General features: G+C 44.3%; 1 protein-coding gene and 1 long non-coding RNA gene across 2 annotated transcripts; one reads left to right on the top strand and one right to left on the bottom strand.

Annotated features, from left to right (window-relative positions):
• Nucleotides 1–278: 278 nt before the first annotated feature.
• On the bottom strand, nt 279–11,515 carry LOC123753063 (uncharacterized). The gene is made up of 3 exons (XR_011226232.1): nt 11,262–11,515; nt 7,529–7,560; nt 279–1,454 (listed from the first exon to the last, which is right to left on the bottom strand). It is a non-coding gene; the product is annotated as an uncharacterized lncRNA (long non-coding RNA).
• Nucleotides 11,516–12,651: 1,136 nt separating this feature from the next.
• LOC138360180 (ring-infected erythrocyte surface antigen-like) lies at nt 12,652–19,329 on the top strand. Its single transcript, XM_069320125.1, has 2 exons — nt 12,652–12,685; nt 18,896–19,329. The coding sequence occupies exons 1-2, from the start codon at nt 12,652–12,654 to the stop codon at nt 19,327–19,329; spliced, it is 468 nt and encodes a 155-aa protein (XP_069176226.1).
• The last annotated feature ends 5,468 nt before the right edge of the window (nt 19,330–24,797 follow it).

The raw sequence follows: 24,797 nt of genomic DNA, 5'->3' as shown, positions 1-24,797 counted from the left end.
AATCGGTAGAGGTTTCGAAGATTTCCCTCACATGAAAAACACAGTTTTTCAGAAAACGCATGTTTTTTTAACGTCACAGACGTGACATCTATTTAGTATGTATATGAAAACGTACTCGGATGCAAATGGAACGTTGTGTGAAAATTTCAAAGCAATCGGTGAAGAACTTTCGGAGATTAGCGGTTATTTACAAACGAACATTTCCATTTATATTTATATAGATAATGATCTTGGGTCAGATTCGTTCAGAAGAGGACGAGGGCTATGATAACTATATATGCAGAACTTCAATATATTGGTTAACAGGACTGACAATACAGCATCATTTAAATCTATTTATAGTTACTAATCTTCCAGTTTAAATTAAATAGAAATCTCTAAATATTACAAGCAAAATGTTATGATCTAAGCTGAGGCATAACCTAAAGTGACAATATAACACCATGAAAACGTCAAGCCTAACATTAATACAAGTATAATGCAAGAGTTAATACCGCTAGGAATATGTCAAGCTCTCTCTTAATACATATATAATGTAAGTGATAGTATTACTAGGAAAATGTCAAGCTTAATCTTTATACAAAATTAAAGGTTTGGATACACAAACTAAAAACTCCACAAATTTTTAAAAGATTATCTTATGGTGGTGTTCTGTTCTACCTTTATTGTGTGCTGTTTTTCATTTATTGTGGGCTGTTCTCCATTTATTGTGCCTTTTTTCTGCATGTCTTGTGCATTGTTTTGCATATCTTGATACGTTCATGTCAGTTGGGCCATCTTGAGGTTGATAGTCGATGGGAGATCACTGTGGAGTCAAGGTGTCAACTCGTCCAAGTGAGCTGAAGCATCTTAGGGTGTTTTCCCTGCACCGGTTCCAAGCACTCTTGATAGATGAAAATATTCTGGACGTGTGTAATGCTGGTTTTGTTAAGGAATGTTTCACAGGCCTCACAGCCTCTCTCAGCGTACTTTGGCTGATCTAACCACTTGGGCTGGACGGTATAGCGACGGTCTCGCGTCATGCGGGTCGGCGTTCGATCCCCGACCGTACAGGTGGATGGGCACCATTCCATTTCCCCCGCCCCATCCCAAATCCATATTCTGACCCAAGTGCTATATAGTCATAATAGCTTTGCACTGTCACCTGATAATTCCCTAATTCTATTGGCTGAAATCATTTCATAGATAATATGAAAATGCTCTTACATAATGCTTCTATTGCGTGCCCTACTGCAGTATGCCCTTCTGCCCCTCTTCCAACGTACCCTTTGTTCCTCCTGACCTTAGTTTATGCACTCCTTGTGCACTTATGCACACCTTATGCACTTATGCACCTATGTACACAGCCAACAACACAACACTTGTTGCCCCTGCGACACTCCTGGTCATAATGACACTCATCGTGGTATTGAGTGCAGACCCTTCCGAACGAGTTGGGATCCGGACAGCTTTTCCTGTGGGAAGTTTTTATTAGAAGATGGAAATGGAAGAAAATGGGTTATGGAAACTGATAATTAGGTTGCATTAAATTAATACTTAATCGAGCGAATAAGTGAAATGCGTTTAATGATTTTTTTCTCAAGCGTTGCCATCTCCAATATAGAACATTCACTGCTGGAAGATTTGGCAAGGAAATCAAGTTATTACAAGGACTTGTGATCGTTGAATTCTTTCAAGTTTAGGTCAGACATACATATGAATGTATTTGGGAGGATATAAATAGGATATGCCTGGAAATAGTCGTCACTTGGACTATTTACTGTGGTGGACTGTATACTCCTCCTGAGGTTGATAGGCCATAAGACCAAAACTATACTCGCTAGTTCATCAGGAAGCTATTGTGGTGACCTTGCGGGATTATGTGGGGTAAAGTTAATATTTCAGTAATTTATCTTACCTTTAATGGACTGAATAAACGGTTTGTTATGTGTTCCACTCACCTCCACAGGGTTTTAATTTATTAGTGTCATATATTATTAATTTAGAATTAGTCCATTCAGTACAGAATTGTTTCATTAAACCTAAACTTAAGTATTTTGTCTGCTCAGTTGACCGAAGATAACTCTAATGTTATTTAACGTTTTAAGGATCAGCATTTTGCCATTGACTCCTACATCCTGTATGTATGATTGTCACTGAATGGGTTAAATATTATTTGTGAATTAATAATTACTTAATTATGGTTTAGTTTATGTAAATTACTAAAATAATAGTTAGAACGAGACTATCTGAGCCACAGGCGTGACGCCCCCGGGGTGGTGAAGCGAGTCACCCACAATGTCTACTGTCGGCTGGTGTGGCACTCTGGGACGTGCCAATATCCTCGGACACCACCTGCCGCCAGTTGCAACATTATGCTCACAATATTAATGTGTGATTACTTGTGTGTTGTAACACTAATTACATTGTGTTTAATAAAGAGGTGAAACACTCTGGTGAGTTGTATTCATGTATTATAACCAGCCCAACCTCTCCCTTACTCCCAGGATGTACTAACTGTCCAGATAATATATACTCAAAAGAGCTAGAGGACTTAACGTTTGAACAAGGGTCAGAGAGAAACTGTTTCCGTCCTGGACGTGTAGAACGATTGTAAACTAACAAGCTGAGCTATAGTTACAGTATAAAATCATCCACAGTTTAAGCGTTAGTTCACCCCTTGAACAATGATGAACAATGAACAATGGCATCGAACCATCCTCATTTACCCACCTCCAGCGGGAGAGAGAAGAATTTCATGTTTTATAATTAATCGAATCACAAAGCCGCTCCTTTGGTGAGCACACTCACGAAGACACTCACGGGGCCAAAGTACAAAACAGGCACACAGGGGGGCAAAGTACTCATCTGGCACTCAAGGGGACTAAGTACCAGCCAGGCACTCAAGGGGACTAAGTACCAGCCAGGCACTTATGGGGGGGGGGGGCAAAGTACTCACCTGGCACTCACTGGAAGAAAGTACCAAACCAGGCATTCATGCGTACATAATACAAATCAGGCACTCATGGTGGCAAAGTACAAACCTGGCGCTCATTGGGGTAAATTCCCAACAAGGCATTATCGGGAGCAAAGTATCAAGGTACTCACGGGAGGAAAGTATCAAGGTACTCACGGGAGGAAAGTATCAAGGTACTCACGGGAGGAAAGTGTCAAGGTACTCACGGGAGGAAAGTATCAAGGTACTCACGGGAGGAAAGTATCTAGGTACTCACGGGAGGAAAGTATCAAGGTACTCACGGGAGGAAAGTATCAAGGTACTCACGGGAGCAAAGTATCAAGGTACTCACGGGAGGAAAGTATCTAGGTACTCACGGGAGGAAAGTATCTAGGTACTCACGGGAGGAAAGTATCAAGGTACTCACGGGAGGAAAGTATCAAGGTACTCACGGGAGGAAAGTGTCAAGGTACTCACGGGAGGAAAGTATCAAGGTACTCACGGGAGGAAAGTATCTAGGTACTCACGGGAGGAAAGTATCAAGGTACTCACGGGAGGAAAGTATTAAGGTACTCACGGGAGCAAAGTATCAAGGTACTCACGGGAGGAAAGTGTCAAGGTACTCACGGGAGGAAAGTATCAAGGAACTCACGGGAGGAAAGTATCAAGGTACTCACGGGAGGAAAGTATCAAGGTACTCACGGGAGGAAAGTATCAAGGTACTCACGGGAGGAAAGTGTCAAGGTACTCACGGGAGGAAAGTATCAAGGTACTCACGGGAGGAAAGTATCAAGGTACTCACGGGAGGAAAGTATCAAGGTACTCACGGGAGGAAAGTATCAAGGTACTCACGGGAGGAAAGTATCAAGGTACTCACGGGAGGAAAGTGTCAAGGTACTCACGGGAGGAAAGTATCAAGGTACTCACGGGAGGAAAGTATCTAGGTACTCACGGGAGGAAAGTATCAAGGTACTCACGGGAGGAAAGTATCAAGGTACTCACAGGAGGAAAGTATTAAGGTGCTCACGGGAGCAAAGTATCAAGGTACTCACAGGAGCAAAGTATCAAGGTACTCACGGGAGGAAAGTGTCAAGGTACTCACGGGAGGAAAGTATCAAGGTACTCACGGGAGCAAACTACAAACCTGGCACTCACAGGGGTAAATTACCAACCAAACACTCAAGGGGTCATACAAAGGGACAAAGTACCACCAACAAGACACTCATGGGAACTCTAACTAATACAAAGTGCCAACTAGACACTCAAGGGATCACGCAAAAGGATAAAGGGTCGACCAGACACTCAAGGGCTCAAACAGGAGAACAAAGTAAGAAACAGACACTCAAGGAGTAACACAATTGGACAAAGTACGAACCAGACCCTCAAGGGGCTCAGGAACAAAATACCAACCAAACACTCAAGTGGTAACACACACGGTTCAGAGACTACATTACAGGCACCATGAAGATGGGAGGACCAAGAGTAGTATTAGCAGTGATATATAGCCCTCCACCAAACGACAGAAGACCCAGGCAAGAGTATGACAGAAACAACATGGCAGTCAACACTATAACTGTGAGAGCATCCACTGCTGCCTGTAGAAATAGCTCCCATTTTCTCATCATGGTGGACTTCAATCATGGAAGGGTAGACTGGGGAAACAAAGAACCACATGGGGATGAGGAAACATGGAGAGCTAAACTGTTGCAAGTGGTGACAAGAAGCGTTTTAAGTCAGCATGTCAGGGGACCCACAAGAATGAGAGGCAACGATGAACCAGCGAGACTCGAGCTAGTCTTCACTCTGAATGTCTCCGACATAAGGAAATCGGTTTCAAAGCCCCCGTGGGAATGAACGATCACTGTGTAATGTTGTTTGAGTATTTGATCGAAGAAGGGTTAATGTACCCAAGGAAGGGCCCAGAAAACAAAAAACAAGAATGGCATTCCGAAAGGGCAACTAAGATGAGATAATTCCTAACAGATATAACTTGAGAAACATATCTTAGAGGAAAGACGGCCCAAGGCATGATGGACTACATCACACAAAAGTGTAAGTAGGCAACAGACAAGTCGTCCCAATCCAAAAGCAAAGAAATGAAATGCAGACAAGAAACTCATGGTTTAATCAGAGGTGTAAGCTAGCAAAGCAACTAAGTACAAGTGCGTGGAGAAACTGTATAAATAATAGGACACTAGTGAGCATTGAAAGATACCAGAGCGCCATGAATGAATACGTTAGGGTGAGAAGAGAGGCAGAAAAACAATATGAAAATGACATAGCAACAAGGCAAAGACTCAACTTAAATTGCTGCACAGCCCATCAGTAGAAAAACATCAGTGAATGAACAGGTAATAAAACTGAGGATAGGGGTAGACAAATTGATTACAAATGACAAGAAAGAGTGCGAGGAACTCAATAAGAATTCCAGGAGATTTTCACAGTAGAGCAAGGGGACGTCCTAGAGATAAGAGAGGGAATATCTAACCAAACACCACTAGATTAGTTTATGATTACCAGTGGGAAGATGAGGAAGCATCTGCTAGAGTTGGAAGTGACAAAGGCTTAGCTTTAGGCCCGGATGGAATCTCACCCGGATGAAACATCTAGAGCAGACGAACTTTGTATAACAACATCAGCATGGGTTCAGGAATGGCAGATCGTGCCTTACAGGATTGATTGAATTGTATTACCAGACAACTAAAATCAGGCAAGAAAGAGAGGGGTGGGCAGATTGCATATGTTTGGATTGCCAGAAAGCCTTTGACAGAGTACCCTATAAGAGACCTGTGCACAAACTGGAGATGCAGGAAGGATGAAAGGAAAGGTACTCCACTGGATAGGGGAGAACCTAAGCAACAGAAGACAGCTAGCCACTGTGAGGGATCAGGTCTCGGAGTGGCGTGGGGTCACCAGTGGAGTCCTTCAGGGATCAGTTCTTGGACCTATACAGTTCCTGAAATAGGTAAATGATCTTCCAGAGGGAATAGACTCGTTCTTCTCAATGTTTGTTGATGAAGATAAAAATTATGAGGAGGATTAAGACAGGATGATAGTAGGAGGCTACAAGATGACCTAAACAAACTGAAGGAATGGTCCAACAAATGGCTACTAGCGTTCAACCCAAGTAAATGTAAGGTAATGAAACTAGGCAGAGGAAATAGGAGGCCAGACACTGGATACCGAATTGGAGATGAAGTCCTTCACGAAATGGAAAGAGAGAAAGAGCTAGGAGTTGATATCACGCCAAGCCTGTCTCCTGTAGACCACATCAAAAGAATAACATCGGCGGCGTATGCGAAGCTGGCTAACATCAGAACCTCCTTCGGAAATCTGAGTAAGGAATCATTCAGAACTTTGTATACCACGTATGTAAGGATAAGCATCTCAAATCCTGGAGTATGCGGCCCCAGCATGGAGCCCGAACGTTTTCAAGCACAAGACGAAGCAAGAAAATGTTCAGAGGTATGCCACTAGGCTAGTCCCAGAACTAAGAGGCATGAGTGACGAGGAAAGGCTGAGTGAACTGCATCTCACTTCGCTGAAAGAGAGAAGAACTCGGAAAGACATGATCACCACATACAAAATTCTCAAGGGAATTGACAGGGTACAAGGATGAATTATTTAACACGGGTTGTACATGCACAAGAGGACACAGGTGGGAGCTGAGTACCCAAAAGAGTTACAGAGACATTAGAAAAAACGTTTTTAGTGTCAGAGTTGTTAGTAAATGGAAAGCACTAGGAAACAATGTGGTGGAGGCTGACTCCATACACAGTTTCAAATGTAGATATGATAGAGCCCAGAAGGCTCAGGAATATGTACACCAGTTGATTGATGGTTGAGAGGCGGGACCAAAGAGCCAAAGCTTAACCCCCGCAAGCACAACTAGGTGAGTACACGAGAACAACGTACCAAACAGAAACTCAAGGATCACTAACACGGACCACGTACCAACCAGACACTCAAGCATCACTAACATGGGCAACATACCAACCAGACACTCAAGGATCACTAACACGGACCACCTACCAACCAGACACTCAAGCATCACTAACATGGGCAACGTACCAACCAGACACTCAAGGATCACTAACAAGGGCAGCGTACCAACCAGACACTCAAGGATCACTAACACGGACCACCTACCAACCAGACACTCAAGCATCACTAACATGGGCAACGTACCAACCAGACACTCAAGCATCACTAACAAGGGCAACATACCAACCAGACACTCAAGGATCACTAACAAGGGCAACGTACCAACCAGACACTCAAGGATCACTAACAAGGACCACGTACCAACCAGACACTCAAAGATCACTAACAAGGGCAACATACCAACCAGACACTCAAGGATCACTAACACGGATCACGTACCAACCAGACACTCATGGATCACTAACACGGACCACGTACCAACCAGACACTCAAGGATCACTAACACGGACCACGTGCCAATCAGACACTCAAGGAACACTAACAAGGGCAACATACCTACCAGTCACTCAATGATCATTGAAAAGGACTACGTACCAACCAGACACTCAAGGATCACTAACAAGAACAACATACAAACAGTGTACTTACCCAGGGTGAGAGGTTGTTCCCACAACAACAATCTGATAAAACAACAAAACATTTAATATTAATTAATATGTCTCGTATAACTGCAAGTGATTTCAGATGATTTGATAACTTTAACATTTGTTAATTGTTTTCAAAGTCCATCTGGTCATACTTACCCAGTCTCTCTCCCAAAGTCTTGTCCAACCTCTAGTCCAGTCTCTCGCCCAGTGTATTGTCCAACCTCTAGTCCAGTCTCTCTCCCAAAGTCTTGTCCAACCTCTAGTCCATTCTCTCACCCAATGTCTTCTCCAACCTCTAGTCCAGTCTCTCTCCCAATGTCTTGTCCAACCACTGACTTAGTCTCTTGCTGAATCTCTTGTCCAATCTTTTGCACAATCTTTTGTATAACCTTTTACATGGTCATTTGCATAACCTTTTCCCTCACTTTCTTGTCCCCTTTCATACCTAATCTCTTGAATAATCTTTTCCGTAATCTCTGGCTCAACCTCCTGCTCAATTTGTTGTCACTCTTTTGTTCATTCTATTACTCAATCTGTTGGCTCAGTCTCTTGCAAAATTTTATACCCAGTGTCTTGCTCAATCACTTGCCAATAAATTTCTTAATCTCTAGCTCAGTCTCTCAACTAATTTCTTGCTCATTTGCATAATCCAATCTCTTGTTCAATCGGGTAATCAATCTCTTCCACGATAACTTCAACCAATCTCCTGCTCAATCTGATGATCAATCTCCTGGCCAATCTTTGGCTCAATCTCTTGCATATTTTTTTGCTTTCTCAGTGGTATAGTGCTGTACCACTGAACTATCACACCACAAATTTGAGTATTGTTCGACTGAACCATCACTCCACAATGGTTGGCTGCTGTACCACTGAACCACCACTCCACAATAGTTGGCTGCTGTACCAATGAACCATCACTCCACAATGGTTGGCTGCTGTACCAATGAACCACCACTCCACAGTGGTTGATTGCTGTACCACTGAACCATCACTCCACAATGGTTGGCTGCTGTACCATTGAACCACCACTCCACAATGGTTGGCTGCTGTACCAATGAACCAACACTCCACAATGGTTGGCTGCTGTACCAATGAACCACCACTCCACAATGGTTGGCTGCTGTACCACTGAACCATCAATCCACAATGGTTGGCTGCTGTACCACTGAACCATCACTCCACAATGGTTGGCTGCTGTACCAATGAACCATCACTCCACAATGGTTGGCTGCTGTACCACTGAACCATCAATCCACAATGGTTGGCTGCTGTACCAATGAACCACCACTCCACAATGGTTGGCTGCTGTACCACTGAACCATCAATCCACAATGGTTGGCTGCTGTACCAATGAACCACCACTCCACAATGGTTGGCTGCTGTACCAATGAACCACCACTCCACAATGGTTGGCTGCTGTACCAATGAACCACCACTCCACAATGGTTGACTGCTGTACCTATGAACCACCACTCCACAATGGTTGGCTGCTGTACCAATGAGCCATCACCCAACAATGGTTGACTGCTGTACCACTGATCCTTCGCTCCAGAGAGCTGACTGCTGTACCATTCAACTCTTTCAATCTGTCGTCACAGAAAGAGTATTGGATGCACTGCCACACAGGATAGGTGTGGGAAAGCCTAGCTCTAAATATTAATAATAATCAATTTTAATTGAATACAACGATAGCTTCGAAGGACCACCTCTTTTTATACAAAAAAGAGGAAAAATAAATAAAGGAATCTGAAAATATAATCCAGGAATCAGTGTCCTAAGGATCTAGATTAATTCAATAAAATATTAAGAGAGCATTAAATGAACTGTAGTTATAATTAATTAAAGAGCTACCTTAACACATAAATCTGCGAGGTTACATACTAAAAGATAAATATATCCCTAGTATTATTCCGACGCTGGTAATTCGTCAGAATAATTATTGAATATTAGTTAAGTAAATAGTTGCATGAATTAATAATTGCAGATTTCTATCAGAGTTTTTCTTCACTGTCGAGGGTAATTATGAAATTACCTCTCCAAAGTTCATTACCATTCACAATGCAATTTATGGTTCAATACCATAAATAAAAATGTGAAAATGAACTTTGGAGAGTTAATTTTTCAATTACCCTTGACAGTGAAGAAAAACGTAACAAATATTGAGAAGATTCGTCTTAGAATCATTAATCTAACCCTTTCGGTCATATTCTACAACATATCTTTACAAAAAAGACTGCTACCAAAATATACTAATATGTACATATACATATATAACATTAACAATTGTGTAACTAGCTTCAAAAGATTGCCACTTGCTTAGCTAAATGAACTATGGTGTTCAGTTCCTGAACCCATTATATTTCTCTGTAACCCTTTCCTTTATAGGGAAAGGATAGGGGATCTATAACCACTTAAGGGAAATGGGTATGGATCCCCTCAAAAATATGGTTTTAGAAACCACTGCCACTCACATGATTGGTATGGAATTCAGTACTGCTCGCAGGATGGGTATGGGGTTCATTACTGCACGCAGGATGGGTATGGGGTTCATTACTGCACGCAGGATGGGTATGGGGTTCTCTACTGCTCGCAGGATAGGTATAGGGTTCACTACCGCTCGCAGGATGGGTATGGGGTACTCTGCCGGTCGCAGGATTGGTATAGATTCACTACCGCTCGTAGGATGGGTATGGGTTCACTACCACTCGTAGGATGGGTATAGGGTTCACTATCACTCGCAGGATGGGTATAGGGTTCTCTGCCGGTCGCAGGATTGGTATAGATTCACTACCGGTCGCAGGATGGATATGGGGTTCACTACCGCTCGCAGGATGGGTATGGGGTTCACTACCGCTCGCAGGATGGGTATGGGGTTCACTACCGCTCGCAGGATGGGTATGGGGGTTCACTACCGCTCGCAGAATGGGTTGACCAAACCACACACTAGAAAGTGAAGGAACGACATTTCGGTCCGTGCTGGACCATTTTCAAGCCATTCTCAAGTCATCTAAATATTTCAGCCGCGTTATTATGACTCCTCATCTCCACAAGATGGTATTGGATGCATAATAAAAGATTCATAGGATGCATAAGTCAACAAACAATATTAAATTATATTGATTGATTCTTTCATTATTATGTACCCCCATACCCATCCCGTGGGCAGTGGTGGAAAGGGTTACAGATTCACGTAATGGGTTCAGGAACTGAACACCATAGTTCATTTAGCTAAGCAAGTGACAATCTTTTGAAGCTAGTTACACAATTGTTAATGTTATATATACGCGTATATTCAGTCATTTACACTAATACATATACACATCGATAATCGTTTTTATATCACAAGTGATTCAACAAGAGGCCCACAATAGTCACTATACAAAGAACTTTACATCTAAAGTGAGTCACACAGTTACTAGTCTTGCTGCACACCCACCCAACTGGCCGACAGCTTTACAGTCATTTGAAGGCTGCACTTACAGAAAGCAAATTTTGGATACTTCGCTAAGATTCCCAGCAGTTCATTATTGTGAATAAAGTACTTACACATTTCTTGCACTCCACTGATGGTGGAGTCCAAGAAATGCAAACTCTCAAGAAATGCAACACTGCATTTCTCGAATGTTTAACATTCCATTATACTTATACTTATTATACCATTATTATTAAATCATATTGTGATTGAATACTGACCTTGTCCTACTGGAACCAAGGTATTAAAAAGCTCCACTCACCGTCAGCAACAGAGCTAAGAGCAGCAAGAACTTCATCGTGACTTCTGCTGGAGAGGTGAAGGTGTTGACGACTGCTTGAGAGGAGGTGATACTGACCAAGACCTGTGGCAGGTGAATGGTTCAGTAGGTGTTGCTGGCGGGACACGTGTGGCTGGTGTGGGGTTCCCCGGGCGCTTAAGGATGTATTGAGAGATGTTCCCCAAGGAGAGCGCTGGCACCTCTCACAGTTTCCTGGGTCCTCGCTGCGTAAAAACTGGAGCTGTGTTGTCAAGCCGGAGCCGCAGCTAACCAGTCCAGGACGACGAATATTATGACTCGTTTCCTTAACACATTGGTCGACCTGGCAACCTCTGGGTTCCTGGAACACCGCTGAGTCTCTCCTGAACGTGTTCCTCTTTCACAACACTGATTACCTCACACTGCTTACCTAACTTTGTTTATATAGCAGTGTTACCCTAACAGTGCTTATAGCAGTGTTACCCTAACAGTGCATATAGCAGTGTTACCCTAACAGTGCTTATAGCAGTGATACCCTAACAGTGCTTATAGCAGTGATACCCTAACAGTGCTTATAGCAGTGTTACCCTAACAGTACTTATAGCAGTGTTACCCTAACAGTGCATATAGCAGTGATACCCTAACAGTGCTTATAGCATTCTTTGTATGACAGTGCTTATATATCAGTGTTAGCCTAACATTGTCCATATTGCTGTACTCACCTAGTTGTGCTTGCGGGGGTTGAGCTTTGGCTCTTTCGTCCCGGCTATCAACTGTCTATCAACTGATGTACAGGTTTCTGAGCCTACTGGGCTCTGCCATATATACAATTGTATGTGTACAATTGTATTATACTGTATATGGAGTCAGCCTCCGCCACATCACTGCCTAATGCCTTCAATTTGTTAACTACTCTGATACTGAAAAAGTTCTTTCTAATGTAATTTCTAATTGAAATGAAGAGCAGAGGTGCCATAGGCACAATCAGAGAACACTGTATAAACATCAGAGGTCCGCAGTTGTTCAACGTCCTCCCAGCAAGCATAAGAAATATTGCCGGAACAACCGTGGACATTTTCAAGAGGAAACTAGATTTATTCCTCCAAGGAGTGCCGGACCAGCCGGGCTGTGGTGGGTATGTGGGCCTGCGGGCCGCTCCAAGCAACAGCCTGGTGGACCAAACTCTCACAAGTCGAGCCTGGCCTCGGGCCGGGCTTGGGGAGTAGAAGAACTCCCAGAACCCCATCAACCAGGTATCAACCAGGTAATGTCTCTGTGGCTCATTTGGGTACTCAGCTTCCACCTGTGTCCCCTTGTTCGTGTACCGCCCGTGCTATAGAGTTTATCTTTGTCCACACTGACAATTCCCCTGAGAAATTTTTAGTAGACTATCATGTCTCCGTCTTACTATTACGTCTTCCAGGGACGTGAGTTTCAGCTCCTCTAGCCTTTCCTCGTAGCTCATACCTCTCAGTTCCGGGACCAGTCTGGTGGCATACCGCTGAATCTTCTCTAACTTTGTATTGTGTTTAACTAGGTATGGACTCCAGTCTGGAGCTGCATATTCCAGGATATATATGGCATAAGTGGTATACAGGGGCCTGAACGATTCCTAACATAAGTTTCTAAAGCCATTTCTTATGTTGGCCAGTCTAGCATGTGCCGCTGAGGATATCCTTTTGATGTGAGCCTCTGAGGACAGGTTCGGTGGGATATCAACCCCCAGATCCTTCTCCCTATTTGACTCTTGTAGGATTTCACCTCCCTGATGGTACCGTGTGTTCAGCCTTCTGCTCCCTTCACCTAGTTTCATTACTTTGCACTTTCCTGAGTTGAACTTTAATAGCCATTTTCTAGACCACTTCTCTAGGCTGTCCAGGTCCTCCTGTAGTCTCTGTCTATCATCATCTGTGTTGATTCTTTTCATAATTTTTGCTTCCTCAGCAAACATTAAGAAGACTGAGTCTATACCCTTTGCAAGATCGTTTACATATATTAGAAACAGGATGGGTCCAAGTATAGATTTCCCCCCCTCACAGTTACTCGTTGTTTCCTGTTGCTTAGATACTCCCTTATCCACTGGAGCACCTTCCATTTTACTTCTGCCTGTTGCTCCAACTTTCGTAACAGCCTTTTATTGGGTACTGTGTCAAAAGCTTTCTGACAGTCTAAGAAAATGCAGTCTGCCCACCCTTTTCTTTCTTGCCTAATTTTTGTTGTTTTGTCATAGAATTCTATTAACCCAGTGAGGCACGATTTACCATTTCTGAACCCATGCTGGTGGTACATTACAAAGTTATTTCCCTCCTGATGTTCTACGAGCGTTTTCCTCACGATCTTCTCCATCACCTTGCATGGTAAACAGGTTGGGAAAGCTGGCCTGTAATTCAGTGCCTCTTGCCTGTCACCCTTTTTGTATGTTGGGACTACATTAGCTCTCTTCCAGCTTTCCGGTAGGTCTCCTGTTTCCAGTGACTTGTTATACACCATAGAGAGTGGCACGCTTAGGACTTCTGCACCTTCTTTTAGTATCCACGGTGAGATTCTGTCAGGCCCAACAGCCTCTGTCACATTCAGCTCCAACAGATTCCTTTTGACCTCATCACTATTGAGGTCAAAATCCTCCAAGGCTGCTTGGTTTCCTCCTCCTCCACATTTAGTGCATTGGCTTCTCCTTGTTCTTTTGTGAAGACCTCCTGGAATCTTTTGTTGAGTTCTTCACACATCTCCTTGTCATTCTCTGTGTATCTATTCTCCCCTTTTCTCAGTTTCATCACTTGTTCCTTCACCGCTGTTTTCCTCCTGATGTGGCTGTAGAGCCGCTTTGGTTGGGTCTTAGCTTTACTCGCGTAGTCATTTTCATACTGTCTCTACTTCTCTCTCTCACTCTGAGGTACTTATTTCTTGCCCTCTGGTATCTCTCCCTGCTCTCTGGTGTTCTGTTATTCCTGTACTTTCTCCATTTTCTTTTACTCACTTGCTTCGCTACCTAACATTCCTGGTTGAACCATGGATTCTTCTGTTGCTCTTCGCTTTTCTCCTTTTAGACCGGGATAAATCTATCTGCAGCTTCCTGGTATTTCTGTATGACATAGTCCATCATATCCTGTATATTCTTCTCTCTGAGTTCTCTTTTCCATGATATTCCCCCTTAGGAAGTTCCTCATCTTCATATTTTCCTCTTCAGTAATACAGTCTTTTCCCTTCCGATCCCATCCTTGGATAGGATATCCGCCTCCACCAGATACTCAAATGTCAATATACTGTGGGCACTCATTTCTATGGGGGCTACAAATTTGACTTCTCTTATTTCTGACTTATTCAAGGTGAATATCAATTCGAATGTAGCTGGTTTGCCATTGCCTCTTATTCTAGTGGGTTCCCTGACATGCTGGCTCAGAAAGTTCTTTGTTGCTACTTCCAAGAGTTTAGCTCTCCATGTTTCTGCACATTCATGTGGGTCCTTATTCTTCCAGTCTATCTTTCCATGGTTGAAATTGTTCATGATTAAGACTCTGGAGCCATTCCTGCAGGCAACTGAAGCTTCTCTCTCTATTATATTATTGGTTGCCATGCTGTTCCTATCACACAACATCATCAACAACATCATATGTCTGGGTCTTCTGTCATTCAATGGAAGGTTGTAAATGACTGCCACTATTATCCTCGGTCCACCCATTGTCATAGTTCCTGTTATGTAATCTCTGAAACCGTCACAGCCCGGAATTTCCATCTCATCAAAGCTCCAGTCCAGCTGGGCCACTCCTCCACCTCCTCTCCCTTCCCTAACTTTCCTTACAATATAGTAGTCCTTTGGAAACAGAGCGTCTGTTATGACTCCTGACAATTTTGTTTCCATGAATCCTATTGCATCTGGGTTTTTTCCTGCACCCTTTCCGTCAGTTCGCTTGCTTTATTGGTAATCCAATCGATGTTTGAGTACATTACCTTGAAGCTTACTTTCCTATATCCATTTTCACCCTCCCTCCCTGTAAGTGTAGGAAAATGATCCACGGGCATTTCTACTTGGGTAGGGTCCTCCTCCTCCTGTAGAGAAGTTGCCAGTGGTTCAGGAGGAGGTGAGGTGGAAAACAAAAGGCTTAAGTCTTGCCTTAGTCTGTTTGGGACAGGCAGAAGTCCTGAGGGGGAGGGGAAAAGTAGTACTTGGGGTTGGGGGGCAAGGATTGAGGTGAGGGCCTGCCCTCCTATGGAGTAGTTAACAGGGGTTTGGGGGGAGGCGGGGTGGGGTATGGAGGGCCTAATTCTTGCCTGGGCCTGCTTGTGGCAGGAAGAAGACCAGGGGATGGGAAGGTATAGGATACTCGGGGTAAGGAGGAGAGGGAGGATTTGGGTGATATGTGTGTACTCACCTATTTGTGCTTATGGGGGTTGATCTCTGGCTCTTTGGTCCCGCCTCTCAACTGTCAATCAACTGTGTATAGGTTCCTGAGCCTACTGGGCTCTATTATATTGACACTTAAAACTGAATATGAAGGCTGCCTCCACCACATCACTTCCTAATGCATTCCATTTGTCAACCACTCTGCCACTAAAAAAGTTCTTTCTAATATCTCTGTGGCTCATTTGGGCACTCAATTTCCACCTGAGTCCCCTAGTGCGTGTGCTTGTGTTAAATAGCATGTTCTTATCTACCCTATTAATTCCTTTGAGAATCTTGTACGTGGTGATCATGTCCCCCTAACCCTTCTGTCTTCCAGCGACGTGAGGTTTAATTCCTGTAGTCTCTCCTCATAGCTCATACCTCTCAGCTCGGGTACTAGTCTGGTGGCAAACCTTTGAACCTTCTTCAGATTAGTCTTATGCTTGACTAAATATGGACTCCATGTTGGAGCTGCATACTCCGGGATTGGTCTGACATATGTGGTTGTTACGACCCTGGGTTCCTTAGTTGGAAACCAGAGGTTAAAGTGAACTCTAAATAATTACTATACATTCATAGAATTGGATCATGTGAGAAGGATATTTAATTACAATAACATTTATATTATGGCTCCTTAAAACCGGGGGTATGCCTTATTCCCGTCGCCCTTGCCAAACGTAAGATGAATCTTGTTTCTCACAAAACATTCAGACTCTGAGCTCGTTGTTGATTAAATATAATAATGAACTAGTTATCAGCTATTCTTAGAACAATTAAAGTAACTAGTAACGAAGGCCAGTGAAGACTTGTATTGTTTGAAGCTGCACGATCAACTAGGTAGCTTCCCGGCAACAACACCATGAGAGAGCTCAAGGACTAAGTGCTGGTTCCTCCTCCTCTGGTCTGGCTGTGCTTGTGGCAACATCTTTCCTTTGTGGCTCTGTCTCCATTCTCTTCCTCCTTCTCACTTTCCCTTACCTTAGTCTACAGTGATTCTCTAAGGTAAGTATAACCCTGTGTAACCGGTCTCTGGCAAAAGTTGTAGTTATTGAGTATTCTAAGCCAGTGTTTTGGGCATCCCTAAGTGTATTGTGTTGTGACTAGGGTACCACGTGGGGCTTAGCTACCCCAGGCTGCTTCAAGCCTTTCATGTGCCTATATTCAAGTAGACTTTACCCTAGTTTTGCCCAAGTGTAAGCCTTGTATTCTGCCTATGTGGACCAAGGTAGTTAACGTAAGATAGTGTGGTAAAGTGTTGTTATTATAGTAATGTATATATATGGGGGGGTTGTTAGAGGGTTTAATACAGAAAGTTACACTTTCTGAGGTGTATCCATTAATCCTGTTGAAGTGGTGTAGATGATTGTATACTAGACAGCAGACCTGTAGTCTAAAGCCTTGAAGCATTAGCAGGAACCTATGTTCCTTGAGGGCTGGGCCTATCTACCCCACTGTTTTTGTTACATCTTGATTCTAGCTATTGGCCCTCTCAGTAATACCTCATACCCCCCATAACAAGTAACTTTTTCATAACAGTGGTATACAAAGTTATGAATGATTCCTTATACAAGTTTCTAAATGCCGTTCATATGTTGGCCAACCTGGAATATGCCGCTGATGTTATCCTCTTTATACGTACTTCTGCAGGGGGACAGGTCTGGCGTGATATCAACCCCCAAGTCTTTCTTTCTCTCTCTCTCTGACTCTTTGAAGAATTTCATCTCCCAAATGATACCTTGTATCTGGCCTCCTGCTTCTTACAACTATCTTTTTTACATTACATTTGTTTGGGTTAAATTCTAACAACCAAATGTTCAACCATTCATTCAGTTTGTCTAGGTCTTCTTGAAGCCTCAAGCATTCCTCCTCTGTCCTTCTCTTCCTTCTCATAATTTTGGCATCGTCAGCAAACATTGAGAGGAAGGAGTCTATACCCTCCAGGAGATCATTTACGTATATCAGAAACAGGATTGGACCGAGTACAGAGCCCTCTAGGACTCCACTGGTGACTTCACGCCAAACTGAGGTCTCACCCCTCACTTTAACTGTCTGCTTCCTTTTGCCTAGGTACTCCCTTATCCACTGAATCATCTTACCAGTCACTCCTGCTTCTCTCTCAAAACTTATGTACCAGTCTCTTATGCGGTACTGTGTCAAAAGTTTTCCGACAGTCCAAGAAAATGCAGTCCCCCCATCCTTCTCTTTCTTGCTTAATCTTTGTCACCTGGTCGTAGAATTATATTAAGCCAATAAGGCAAGATTTACCTTCCCTGAACCCATGTTGGCAATTTGTCACGAAGTCCCTTCTCTCCAGATGTGTTACTAGGTTTTTTCTCACGATCTTCTCCATCACCTTGCATGGTATAGAAGTCAAGGACACTGGCCTGTAGTCTGTCACCTTTTTATATATTGGGACCAAATTAGCCGTCTTCCATATTTCTGGTAGGTCTCCCGTCTCCAGTGACTCCAGTATGGAGAGTGGCAAGCAAAGTGTGTGTGTGTGTGTGTGTCTGTATTCATCTAGTTGTGTTTGCGGGGGTTGAGCTCTGCTCTTTCGGCCCGCCTCTCAACTGTCAATCAACTGTTACTAACTACTTATTTTTCCTACAACACACACACACACACACACACCAGGAAGCAGCCCGTGACAGCTGACTAACTCCCAGGTACCTATTTACTGCTAGGTAACAGGCGCATTAGGGTGAAAGAAGCACTGCCCATTGTTTCTCGCCGGCGCCCGGGATCGAACCCGGTTCCACAGGATCACATGTCCAGCGTGCTGTCCGCTCGGCCACTGGCCCGTGTGTGTGTGTGTGTGTGGAAAAAAGCTAGTTAGTAGTTAGTAATAGTTGATTGATTGACAGTTGAGAGGCGGGCCGAAAGAGCAGAGCTTCACCCATGCAAGCACAATTAGGTGAATGCAACTAGGTGTATACAATAGACAGAAATACAGATATTCCATCATTTAGAGATATATACAATGCTTCGCTGATGTATAATTGATGTCTATTGTCTATATCTGTCGTCTGTGTTTCTCAGATAACGTAAAGAAACACAACACAGATAACCAAGAGGAACCCTGCACAGATAACCAAGAGGAACGCAGCATAAATATCCAAGAGAAACACAGCACAGAAAACCAAGAGGAACGGCACAGATAACAAGACGAACAGCACAAAAAAAAGGAACACAGCATAGATAACCAAGAGAAACACAGCACATATAACCAAGTAGAACACGGCACACACAAAATAAGAGGAACACAACACAGAGAACCAAGAGGAACACAGCACAGATAACCAAGAGGAACACAGCACAGATAACCAAGAGGAACACAGTACAGATAACCAGGAGGAACACAGTGCAGATAACCAGGAGGAACACAGTGCAGATAACCAAGAGGAACACAGCGCAGATAACCAAGAGGAACACAGTGCAGATAACCAACAGGAACACAGCACAGATAACCAAGTGGAACACAGCACAGATAACCAAGAGGAACACAGCACAGATAACCAAGAGGAACACAGTACAGATAACCAGGAGGAACACAGTGCAGATAACCAAGAGGAACACAGTGCAGATAACCAAGAGGAACACAGTGCAGATAACCAAGAGGAACACAGTGCAGATAACCAAGAGGAACACAGCGCAGATAACCAACAGGAACACAGTGCAGATAACCAATAGGAACACAGCACAGATAACCAATAGGAACACAGCACAGATAACCAAGAGGAACACAGCACAGATAACCAAGAGGAACATTGAGAATAACCAAGTGAGAATGCTGGGAATGAAAATGTTAGGGAGGGAGAATTTTAGGAAAGAGAACGTTAGGAAAGAGAATGCTAGGAAGTGAGAATGTTGGGGAGTGAGAATCTTAGGGAGTGAGAATGTTCGGGAGAGAGAATGCCAGGAAAGAGAATGTTAGGGAATGAGAATATTGAGGAGAGAGAATGTTATGTAGTGAGAATATTAGTGTGGGAGCATGTTATGTAGGGAGAACGTTAAGGAGTGAGAATGATTTGGGAGTGAAAATGTTTGGTAGGCAGAATGTTTGGGAGTGTTACGGCCACTATGGGTCACAACCGGGTTCTTTGCTGGAGGAACCAAAGTATCCGACCCCAAGTCAGTAGTGGCTTTCAAGGAGTGAGCTTGGTAATGCAAGTAAAAAAAAAACAAGGGGGGAGTTGAAAGGAATATGACAGTTCATCCTTTATCAATATATTCACATATTATCACTTTCCCATCACCTTAAATAGAATCATAAACGAAGTATTACTACACTGATATATACACATGTGTCGCTCTCATAGGACACTAAGCGCTCCTCGATGCTCATACAATGCAGCCTTGTCAACTTCCGTGTTAGCTCAACACACAGTACCGTCCTCAACCAGTACTGGGAAACACCAACGAGTCTACCCTAGCCACGGGCCAGCCTATCTACAGTATCACTAGGTGCTCCTTGTGAATGCCCACAATCACTCTCCAGCCTGGTGCTGGCAGAGAATATCAGCCTCGCGCTGCTGGGCCTCTACACGAACAAATACAAGGGTAGCAAACCCCTGGCATGAGCTTCTTGCAACTAGCTAGTTACACTCCTCCGTAGCACCTCACTGTCGGTCGTCTCTTCCTCTAGCCAGTCCTGGGATACGCCGAATTCTGTCACTGCCACTTCACAGGCAGACAGCAAAAACTACTCAGTTCCTCTTCGGCGGCAGCTCACTGTTCACGTAAAGCAGAATGGAGTAGAGATATAATAGGGTAGACTCATTGTCTTCGTACCACTGCAGCCCTATGTCGCCTCTGTGGACTCATGGTTCAACCTTGACGACGAGCGGATGTCTGAACACCTCCGCCTGGGAGCCGCCACTTAACGTCCTGTTTCCGCGTTTTGGCTTTGTTACTGCCGTTTGGCATCCCTTTTCACCAGTCCAATTGTGCGACGCCTGGCGCACATATCGCCTTGGGTCACGGGATTGTTGATAGATTTTTTTTGTGTGTGTGTGTTTGGCTGGTTCTCCCGGCGGGGTGACGGTGTTCGGGGGCCGGCTTGGCCGAGAGGTGCCGGGGGTTGGCGGGTCTTGGTTGGTTCCTGGTGTGCCCTCAGTCGTGGTGGGCGGCCGGCTTCTGCTCTGCCGAAGGACACTGGATGACTTTTTGCATTTTAGTTGGGGGCCGAGTTTTGGTTTTGCTACCTGTTGTTCTCTGTGTGGGGCGGGGCCGGAGCTTGTCACCCTGAGGGACTCCTGGGGCTCCCCAATCATCTGCCTGTCTGTGCGTTTATATGCCGTATTAGTTTATAGTGTTTGGCGTCACTTGTTTTGCGATTTGGCTTCGCGATTCACCCATCACGGGTACGCCAGGGCGCATCCGATCCCACGACCGTCGTCGCCCCTAAATCAACAACAACAACAACGTCGCCTCTGTGGATACTGACACGTCATCAGTAAACTGGCCGGTACTTGTGAAACTAGGACATGCCACTTACGGACTCTGACATTGACATGCAACTGATATCATAACAGATGGCGCTTATTTCGAGGCGCCACCTCACCAAAAGTCAGCTACAGCGACTCTACGGGCTGACCAGGGCAGGAATCTAGAGTCTCTTTCAGGTATCATTCTGCCACCGCCAGTTGGCGCCGTCAATTTTGTGGGGGTTTCGGGAGCGGACTCACAGATGGCGTTGACGTCGCTGCTCCATGCTCCGACGATGGGGTCGGGTTAGTAACAGGAGGGAGAATGTTAGGGAGGCAGAAAGTTTGGGAGTTAGAATGTTAGTGAGAGAGAATGTTGGGAGAGTGAGAATGTTTTGGGAGTGAAAATGTTTAGGAAGGAGAATGTTAGGAAGTGAGACTATTTAGGAGTGAGAATGATAGGGAGGGAGAATGTTAGGGAATGATAATTAGGGAGGGAGAATGTTAGGGAGTGATAATTAGGTAGGGAGAATGTTAGGGAGTGATAATTAAGGAGGGAGGACGGGAAATATTCCAGCCAGGGTTCACAACGGAGTAGTCGCCAGTCGCCTGTCACCATTCGGACAGGGGAATGGTGAATGGTGGGGAAGGGGGGACAAGGGGACAGATGAGTAGGGGATGGTGGGGAGGACGAGGGGACAGGGGAGTGGGAACTGGTTGAGAGGACGCGGGGATGGGGGAGTGAGGAATTGTTGGAAGGGCGAGGGAACGAGGGAGGGGAAATGGTGGGGAGGACTGGGAGACAGGGAAAGGTTGCTGTGGCTAAGTAACGCACATGCATTGCTGAGCCACAGCAATGTGTGGCCGGGTACAGCTAGTGTTAAATAAGTACTTGATTAACTTACTTTTTAATCTGACTTTAATTGTGTTCCATAGATCTTGGAGTTTTCTGATATATTGCAAACTAGAGTTTGGAGCACTCTGATCTTACCGGTTTAAAGATTATGGGTATATGCTTACAGCTGATGTCTTTGATACATTCCCAACAGTTAATAACAGCTTAAAGTACAAACAAGTTCCATTCCTTGTCTAATTTGTACTAAGTTTAGAATGGATGGTGGCAGCTACTTTCTTCAACTACTACTTCTAACTATGTACCTTCTACTTCCCTTAGTGATCCCATTCTCTTCCTCTCTCAAACTTTCCCTTTCCCCTGACCACTCCTTCCTTTCTCCTCCCTCCTACCTCTCTACCTGACCACTCCTCGCTACTCCCATACTCCTTCCTCTTACCTCCCTCATCATTTCTCTTCCTCCCTCGCCCCAAACATCCACCCATTACTTTATTATTCTTTTCATTTCATCATTCATTTTCCGACCCCCGGTATAATGTTAGCGAATGTGAATATTAGTGAGAGTGTTGGGGAGTTAGAATCTTAGGGAGTGAGAATGTCAGGAAAGGACAAGGTTTGAATTTGCACCGAAAATGTGTGCAGTGACTACCAGCTGATGAGAGGGGGAGGAGCGCCCCGCCATGGGGCGGAGTTCCTGAGCTCCTGGTACGAGAGACATATGCATCACTGTGCTCTCCAGATTGACGCCATATTTGTGCTTATAACCGCAGAATTGTCTCACTCAGAGGTGCAAATTGTACAGCAGAGTCGTGCCGTCAAACGAATTGCTACATATCGAGCTGTTGCATTCTCCAAGGACGCGTCCCGGTTGTATCTAAAAATTATTTCTTTTGTTGTGAGCTCCTAACATTAGAATTTCAACCGAGATAAGAGGCATAATTTACTGAAAATCCCAGAAAGCCTCTCTCATTTCCTTAGGTATAATTTCCTATGCTATATTATTAATATATTAGACTGTTGCAGTTGGTACAGTGTAATTCCCCGGTAGATCTACATTGGGGACGTAGGAGAGGGTTCTACCGGTTTCAACATATTGGAGTTTTGGCCTGGAGTACTGGACGCAGTGACCCGGAGTCAACATTTACTGCATAACCCACATGATGACTACTCTAGTGTTATTGCTGGTCTAGGAGGAAATCTTCAGTCCACAGTACAAAAGTCATTGGTAGCTGAGGATATATCCCCAACAACCTAACAGCACTTGGTGGTAAGCTTGGGCATAGATATTTCACCGAATCATCTCACTTTGTGGGGCCATGTGAACAACACAAATATGAACATGCTTGAATGGTCCTCAAGCCAATATGCAACTGAAAACTCCACACCCCAGAAGGATTCGAATCCAGACGGCCAAAAGCACTATGCACCTTGGCGTACCTGGTATGCCAAGGTTCATAGCAGAACAGGAACCATTCAAGCTTGTTCGCACTTGTGTTGCTCACATGGTAACACAAAGTGAGGTTATTGGATGAAATATCTATGCCCAAGCTCACCGCCAAGTACTGTCTGGCTGTTGTGGATATTGCCAAGGCTACCAACGACATTTGCACTGTCATGGTGGGGTCGAGTGGTTAAGGTACCAGGTATGCAAAGGCATGCACAAACACACACACACACACACACACACACACACACACACACACACACACACACACACACACACACACACACACACACACACACACACATACACACACACACACACACTATAAGACTAAACTAAGATAAGACTAAACTGTAAAAGGTTCAAAGGTTTGCCACCAGACTAGTACCCGAGCTGAGAGGTATGAGCTACGAGGAGAGACTACGGGAATTAAACCTCACTTCGCTGGAAGACAGAAGAGTTAGGGGGGACATGATCACCACATTCAAGATTCTGAAGGGGATTGATAGGGTTGATAAAGACAGTCTATTTAACACAAGGGGAACACGCACAAGGGGACACAGGTGGAAACTGAGTGCCCAAATGAGCCACAGAGATATTAGAAAGAACTTTTTTAGTGTCAGAGTGGTTGACAAATGGAAGGCATTAGGGGGTGATGTGGTGGAGGCTGGCTCCATACACAGTTTCAAGTGTAGATAGGACAGAACCCGATAGGCTCAGGAATCTGTACACCTGTTGATTGACGGTTGAATGGCAGGACCAAAGAGCCAGAGCTCAACCCCCGCAAACACAACTAGGTGAGTACACACACACACACACACACACACACACACACACACACACACACACACACACACACACACACACACACACACACACACACACACACACACACTGTGTGTGTGTGTGTCCTTTCCAGCAGTTGGCTAGTGGAGCGTGCCGCTTCCTGTGAGGTGGCTGCTTTCATGGCCACCTCCATCAATGCAGTCATTACTTCAGAGTTATTTTTTTTACCGGAAATACTAAAAAAAATAACTCTGAAGTAATGACTGCAGTGATGGAGGTGGCCATGAAAGCAGCCACCTCACAGGAGGCGGCACGCTCCACTAGCCAACTGCTGGAAAGGAACAGATCAGTGGTTGCTGTGGGTATTAAAGAGCAGGAAGGATCTAATAGGACAGAGTGGAATGACAAGGACAAAGCAGCAGTGAATGAAGTACTAAAGGCACTAGACATGGAAGGGGCTGAGCATAGCATTGAGAAGGTTTTCAGGCTAGGCTGGTACAACAAAGACCGAGACCGAATGATAAAGATAGTGTTTGCAAACGAGAACACAAAGGAGAAGATCCTATCAAGGAAGAGCTCCCTGAAAAACGTGGGATAATTCAAAAATGTATTCCTCCAGAGAGACATGACAAGGGAGGAGAGAGCCGTG

This window comes from Procambarus clarkii, unplaced genomic scaffold (assembly GCF_040958095.1).
Source record: "Procambarus clarkii isolate CNS0578487 unplaced genomic scaffold, FALCON_Pclarkii_2.0 HiC_scaffold_99, whole genome shotgun sequence".
Taxonomy (NCBI): domain Eukaryota; kingdom Metazoa; phylum Arthropoda; class Malacostraca; order Decapoda; family Cambaridae; genus Procambarus; species Procambarus clarkii.
This window is presented reverse-complemented; position numbering and strand designations above follow the sequence as displayed.